This window comes from Pterocles gutturalis, unplaced genomic scaffold, assembly GCF_000699245.1.
Source record: "Pterocles gutturalis isolate BGI_N339 unplaced genomic scaffold, ASM69924v1 Scaffold43159, whole genome shotgun sequence".
Classification (NCBI taxonomy): Eukaryota; Metazoa; Chordata; class Aves; order Pterocliformes; family Pteroclidae; genus Pterocles; species Pterocles gutturalis.
This window is the reverse complement of record NW_010129662.1, coordinates 1-7,731: the sequence shown is the minus strand read 5'-3', so window position 1 is coordinate 7,731 and position 7,731 is coordinate 1. Positions and strand designations below refer to the sequence as shown.

General features: G+C 41.5%; 1 protein-coding gene across 1 annotated transcript; it reads right to left on the bottom strand.

Annotated features, from left to right (window-relative positions):
- Positions 1-1,894: 1,894 nt before the first annotated feature.
- TCF24 (transcription factor 24) lies at positions 1,895-7,606 on the bottom strand (the record flags this gene model as incomplete). The annotated part of the gene is made up of 4 exons (XM_010079980.1): positions 1,895-2,008; positions 4,599-5,007; positions 6,823-6,908; positions 7,562-7,606. Coding segments are annotated over 4 exons (654 nt in total), but the record flags the coding sequence as incomplete, so codon positions are not given.
- Between the last annotated feature and the right edge of the window lie 125 nt (positions 7,607-7,731).

Here is a 7,731-nt window from a genome sequence, read left to right as displayed (position 1 = left end):
TTTTTTTTTTTCCTCCTCCCCTTTTTTTTTTCTGCCTTGAATTCTGTCCCTTCCAGGTATATTAAATTTAGGAGCCTGTGAAGTAACCAGGACATCTGCGCTAGGTAAGAGGAAAGTACTCCTGGAAACCCTTGCTGTTCTGTCATCTTTCATGTTACTTAACTGTCGTCACCTTCACAACTCCTTCACCTGTCATTAATGTCTCTGAATCCAAATAGCTGTCCCAGTAATAAGAGGTTGTGCTAACCCACTTTTTACTACCATGGAAAGTGAGGACAGTTTTTTAAAAAGTCAGACTCTTATTTACATAAGAGTAGATACTTGCCTTTACAAAACTGCCCTTTTGTACATATTTTTTCCACAAAATACAGTAGTTGGTCTGGCTGAATGGTACTCTGGGCATGGAATTCTCATAATAAACCACTTACACTTGTAAATAAAAAGTATATGCCTAAAATAGTTTGCATATACAAAGTATATATATTTAATCTATTTAAAGTATTTTTACTATTTAAAAGAACAATCTTGTTGAAAGCTCAGAATGCTGCAGAGGTGAAGGGGAGTTTCAGGTTTTACCATGCGTTTACAACTCTCACATATCCTAGAATTCTTTCAAATGGCTTTGCTAATTTTTGTGTACTTTTTTATACCGAGGCCAGGTTTTCTGTGATACTGGACACTCGGTTTGTAATGACATGCTCAGGACCTTTCAAAGATGTCACAAGTTTGACTCAAGAATTAAAGCAATAAATTGATTTTTTTAATAAAGGTTTTTCTTACTAGTATTTGTATTTTCCTTTTCTGCTAAATGCCATTTTAAATTTTAGACTGTGAGGTATTCTTCAGAAAAAGTGTTAACGATAAATGCAGAATATTACTATTAAAAACTATCAGTCCTGTACAATAAGAAACTGATACAGATTTTGCAGCTCAATAATACATCATGTACACTGAATGTTTAATAAAATGTTTACCTCAGCACTAACAAACTATATGAGAAGTATAGTGTTTTACAGAACAGATACATTAGATGGTATTTGTGCATTTAGTTTCAGCTTTTCTTGCCTAAATATATAAGATGTTTAAGTGAAAAATGTGCTATGAACAAGCCAACTCTTGAGGCTCATTTGCTTGAACGTGCGAACCCACTGAAAGACAAGATAAATGAACCTTGATATACAGGCAAGTAGCTGTACTGGGGTAACAAACACGTTTTAAACCCTGTAACATGCAAGACAATCGTATGGAGCAATACAAGCGACACTTCACACACAGAGCAGTTTGTGTCAGGTGCACGCAGCGCTGTGTGCATGTAGGGTAGATTTCAGCACATTTTTACATGAGGTGAACATGCATCCGTATTTTTAGGACTAACTACGTACATTTAAGGTTATCCGAAGGATGGAGCCCTGACCTGACGACTGCACTCAGTGGGATTTCTGCCATCAGCTTCGCACGGTGAGGGAAGCGCATGCAGTATGGCAATGGCTGTTCTTAGGCTTGCCCTTTGCTCTTCACCCCAGCTGGTATCGCCCTGTACTCAGGCAGTGTTGCGCCGCGCCTCCTCTCCCTGTGCCCACCGTGTCCCCATTCACCGCTGTCCCGGGGGGAGCAGGTTACCTGTTCTGCAGCCCTTTGGGGCTGCCCCTCGCGCTGGTGCCAACTGCGGTCGCCTTCTCCTAACCCCCCAATTCAGATCCCAGCAATGTCTTCTGTGATGGAAACCACTCATGCATCACATATTAACTTAATGAGGTATTAATTAAATTTAAGAATCAATTCCTTCTCTTCTACAAACGTTATTTCAGGAATTATAGTTTGTAGATATTATTTTTAACTTAAATATATATAAGGTGTAATAAATAAAATTTGTGTTTTAAAGTGAGAAGGGAGATTAGATTTGTGAAGTTGTTGATGTTTCTCCTTGGTTTGCACCATCTCCTTGTGCCGAGTGAGTCAAAAACTGTCCTGTAGCTCCGATGTATAACCTGGAGCGCATCGGCCACTTCTGCAAGAGAAGAGACAAGCACAGTGCTGAGATACCCGGGATCTTTGCAGTCTGAATGCAGTCCTCAGCAAAGCTTTAAATGCTGATGGAGTCACAATACAAGAAAATAGGGAACTGTTGCTATTACCAGAAAGTCCCCGTTTTGACAGTTGTTGGGAAATGTCATTAAAAGCTGGGTAAGGGAACCTTAGCCTGGGTATTTTCTTTGGTAATTAAGCATGAAGCACAGCTCCTAAACCCCCCCAGCAGACAGGAGCAGGCCACGCTGACGAGTCACCGTACCATAGTTTGTATAGTCGATGCTCTGGGTGGTAAAATAAAGCATTCCTCTTCTCAGAGCTGGGGATACTACAGGGATACACCAACGCCTGCAGAGCCCTGTGTGCGCACCCATTCGTGCTGGCCAGCCCCTCCAACACCGACCGCAGCACGGGGGCTGCTCGGGGCTGTGTGTTAAAGGGAGTTTTAATCTCATTGCCCCTTGGCTGGTTTACTACTGACCGCTTCCTGTTCTTTGTCAGTTCCAACAGTTTCAAGTGACGCAGTTCATCTTTCTATTCACTGATTACTGATTTCTGGAATACTTACTTCAGTGTTAAATATCTGTTCGTATAGCTCAAGTTTCTTAACTCAAGCACGTTACTTACTGCAAAGGGCCCCGCAGGAGGGGCGACTGCAGCTGGGTGCCCTTCTCTTGGAAGGAAGAGTTCAGCGCCAGTGTGATGTGCTGAGTTCATTATTAGAGGTGGATGTTTGAAAAGACAACTTGTCATACACATCGGATGCAAAAATACCTGAAACACAGCCAGCATATTGTTCCAAAATAATACAATTTTTTCAAGACACTTTTGGGAACAGGCTGGCACCTTTCCTGTGGGCACAAAAAAAAGAAAAAAACAAACAAACAAAAAAAACCACTAGAGGGGCTTAATACTGCAGTTAAATCCCAGCTCTTCTATTTAAAAACATTAAGAAACAGCATATATTCTCACTTGGAAAGACCATGTGATCTCATTTCAGTATTTTTATTTCAAGTGTGATGTTATGACTTTGTCACCAATAAGACATCTGAGTTTAAAGTCATTAACTATATTTTTTGCTCGGTGTACACACAACTGTACTTGAATATTTTACTTTCCTCACTATCGGCATTTGCTGTGCTTGATGTGTGAATGTAGTTAAGTCCTTATCAGTACTGGTTGTCTCATATCCTGCACTTTGGAGTTCTTTGAAGCATGCATTATGATTTGTCTGTGACACTTCTGTTCTAGTGCCAACTAAAAAAAAATAATTTACTACCATGAATATTATAAAGATTGGATAGACTGATAGAATCTCAAAACTAAATATAAGTAAATGGCACATAAGTAAGATTATAAAAAACAATTGCTTAAATTAATCCAGTAATGCTGTATTCCAGTAGCCTGGGAAATGTGCATCTGGATCATTTAACTGCTGTAATAACTATTTAAAAGTATTTTTCCGCCAGTAAGAGTTGGCAGCTGATAAAAAGTACCATAGGAGACCTGTGTCCTTTCACTCTGGCTGAGGGAACTAACTAAAGCTACTTCAGACTTATTTGGAAATATTTCACAATATTTTTTTTCTTAAATTATAGCCATCTTCTAATTGATATAAAGGTTTTGCTTTCTCAATGAGCCTGCTAATCATTTAAATGGCCTCAGAAGCCTACATTCACATCAGCCTTTTTCAGCAACCAACACTGTGAACAAGAAACTCTCTGTGAATTAGTCACTTTATAGGAATTAGAGATTACTTCACAAATTAATCTTAATTAAATAATTCTGAATTCATCAGACTCTTCAGGAAAAAAAAAAAAAAACCAACAAAAAAAACAAAGAAAAAGAAGAAAACACCCCAGTGCTCTAACCCACTCCCTGAGACCAGAGCCAAAGAAAATACTCCATGGTATTTGAGAGTCCTGTCAATCACTGAGCAATGCATCTGGGAACAGTTTCCAGCCCCAGGTCCTCTCCAAGAGCATTTCCCCTCTCATATCCCCTCTGCATCGCCGTGATTTTTTTCTGATGAAGGGAAGAGCAACAACAGCATATACCAACTAGACTAAATGGATGCATCAGAAAAACACTTTCATAGAAGGAATTAACATGTGGCCAGTAATTAACATCACCTCCCGCACCTTGGCTGCCCGGGCAGGAGAGCCGAGGCAGTCCAGCCATGGCTGGCATCACCTCAGCCACCCACATCTCCTACAGCAGGTTCGGATGGGTTCGGTGGGGCATGACCAAAGTTTCCATGCGGGGACCAAGGAGGTGCTGGTACTCCTCTGGTGCTGCCCTCCACCTTCACTTCCAAGGGACCAAGTCCCACTAGGTTTGGACCTGTGCTGTGTTTGATATTTTTGTGCCTGAAGCTGGAGGGACAAAGCTCCAGGACATTTCCTTCATGCCCCCAGCACCTAGATGCAACAGCTAGTCTAGGCATCTATTTCATCTATTAACTCTGGCAAGGTAAATAAGCTTGAAATCTTTAGTTTTATCCAAGTATCTTTAACATCTATTTACTTCTTCCCCGAGAGAAGGTGGTAGCAGCTCCTCAGCTGCCCTACCTTGACAGGGTGGAGGTACCCATCCCCTCGGAGGGTGCCCAAGCCCTCTCCTGGTGACTCTTCCTCATCCTGAAGGCTGCGAGTGAGGTGGGCAATATAGGTGGTGGCCAGGAGAAGTACATCCAGCTTGGAGAGCTTGGTGTCGGGTGGCACAGAGGGGAGAGTCTTCTGCAGCTCCAGGAAGGCATGGCGCAGGGTTTGAACCCGACTGCGCTCGCGGGCGGCGTTAGCAGCAGCGGGTCTGCCAGGAGGTGCCCCAGCCCGATGCCCAGCTGCCACGGGCGGGCAGGAATTGCTGCCGGCAGCAGAAGGCAGCAGGGAATCGGGCTCCACGCCTGGGACAGAGATCTTCTCGCTGCTCTCAGATAAGTGTCCACAGTCCATTGGTGACTTCCCGGGCAAGCTGGTCCTGCAAACAACAAGAGCATCTCTAAAGCCAGCCACTGTGCTGTGCCAAAGCAAATACTTTCTAAAAACAAAGATGATCAGAAATACAAGTGCTGTCCCTGCAAGGAAAAGCCAGGATGCCGCTGTGCGGGCTGTTTTTCCATGAGCTGCTTATAAATTTGATATCACGCACAGGTACAGAAACAAAAGTTAAATTCTTCACAAAGATTAAATTTTTGGGAGGACAGTATTACACAGAGCAGTTTCTATTATTCACTCATAGCCCAAAGATCAGTTGGCTCTTCTGAGAAAATCTGACAGGCAACACTGAGTGGCAGTGGACTCCATGGATTACAGAAATAAAAATACCATTTTCAGATGCAGCAGTCAATGGAGCCACAGAGCATAGTGCTGCATTTTTGAAGGGCAAAGCTTGGTCCACGGTTTTCAAGGATCAGGAATGGACTTCTCTCCTCCCATCCCTAATACTACTCAGGAGTTTCTGTGCTTATCCTGTAGCTTCTACATTTTCAAATGTAAAACGCATCTTGTAAACTGGATTTTGGCCATTGGGGGGCAAAAGAACCCTTTCAGAACAAGAGCAAAAAAACTTTTGAGCAAAGCTGAAAATAATGACCACAAGGTCTTTTCTCAGCTTTCACAAAAGATGGGCAATCAGCTCTGCCTGTAATGAAACTCACAGTCCTTTAATTTATTCAATTCCATGCTAAAATGCAATTCAATCAATACTGCCCAAAGCACAGCATTTCTTAGCTAGAATAATACCTGATGCTGTTGTCCTGAGTCAATCAGCCCTTCTCGGTGCCTCAGACAGATCCCAGCTTTCACGTGTTGGGAGCTGCTCTTTCTGTGATGTCCCAGCTAGACAACAAGGGCAAAAACAAGTTATTAAAATGTTTAAATGCATTCAAATACAGTGTAATTTCAAAAATTTAAATCAGATTGATGCATGTGAATGACTGGAGATCTACATTTACAAAAATCAGGCCTTATTTTGCAAAACATTTCAAGCACACGCTGAAGTCCCAAAGAACTCCTTGTGTAATTGCGGCTGATAATGGCAAAAAAAACCCACGAGACAGTGAACCAAGTCAGGATTTATAGCAAAGAAGAGGAAAGGTTTCTAAATAATCCTTTTTGCAATGCTCTAGTTTGATGCTATTTAGAAGACATTGTTATTTGGGTCTTTTACTGTGATTAATTTGCTGTTAATCTGGCTCACAGAGTTGTATCAGGTTAACGTTCCCTTAAAGGGTACTTCGTGTGTGTCACAACTGTAAACCAAAGGAAAAAAAATCTCATTATTAGTTTTTATTGTGATAATTATTGCCGATATAATAATAAAACCCACATTAAGTCTACATGAGCTTTGTCTTGAGTGAGAGCTGAAAAACAGTCCCTAAATTGACGATTTCCTTTAACTTAAAATACCCCATGTGCTTTTTTTTCTTGGTATTTTCTTGCTGTGTTAAGTTACAGTCAGATCTAGACACATTTTAGTGGCAAAAAAATAATCTCTCTTGCCAGTGCAAAGTCAATACAATCATGAAATACAGTTTCAGGTTCATCAGCAGGATCTCTCATTTGCCATCCCATCGAAATCCCACTGGAACAAAGAAGTCTTCCCTGATTACTGGAAAAGTCTGAATTACCCAGGGTTAGAGACAGACTGGGTTAGTATAAATACCTGTTCATCTACTGAAACACAGGACTGTGGCTGGTTGACATGAAGTTTTGGTTTTGCTGTGTTGGGATACAACCAAATTTAGCACTGCAATGACTTTCCATGACATACAGTATATAGAAGTGCACATACCTAAAAACCTCATTTCCTTGGGCACCTCTTGAAGTAGAAGTTTCTGGTTTAGGAGCTTCACATCTACATCGGATGAAATCCTGGGCCTAGGGGGAAAAAGAAAAAAAAAAGGAAAAATTTCAGTTGTGGAAATGAGCTATTTCCCTCTGAATTAATTTCTTCACTGACAGATTTCCCATCAAATACCGCAAATAACATACATCAAATAACAAATACATTAAATACATCAAATAACAGCAAACGGCCCAGGAAAATCCACTACGCAGAAACACAGGATATACTGTAGGTATGTACGTGTGTGCAGCCAAGCGCTGTGGCTCCCGAGCAAAAATTGTGTTTGTTATGTGCTGGGGTTGGGCAGCATCGCTCTCTGCACTGGTGCAATCAGGGTGCTCGGGGTGCACGCTCTGGGCAACAGTCGTCTTCCATCTCCTTTAAAATTTTACAAGAAAGAGTTTTGATTTTTTTTAAGATAATTGCAAGAATTTTTGCAAACACCCACTTGCTGCCTGGCATGCCAAGAGACCTGGAAACGGGAGGTAAAAGTAATTCAAAGTATTTGTATTCTTTCTAAAGCATTTTTATTGCTAGATTTCTAATGCTGGCAGACGCAGTCATGCTTTTACAGGACACTACAAAGACATAACCTGTTTGAAATCTAATTAGTTTACCAAAGAAAACAGCCGAACACTTATTTTATTCCTATATTCTGTGTGAACGACACGGTGATGAGCGCAACCTGCCCGCCCGGACGAGGGAAAGGTCGAAAACGCCAGCGCAGAGTCTACAAATTGAAAAGAAATGGGTGGGAACCGGAGAGAAACCTGCTCGCAGCCTTTTCGGTTGTTCCTTCGAGGTTAAAAAAATATAGTGAAACTAGATTATTCGGCTTCGTTTTTATAAAGACCT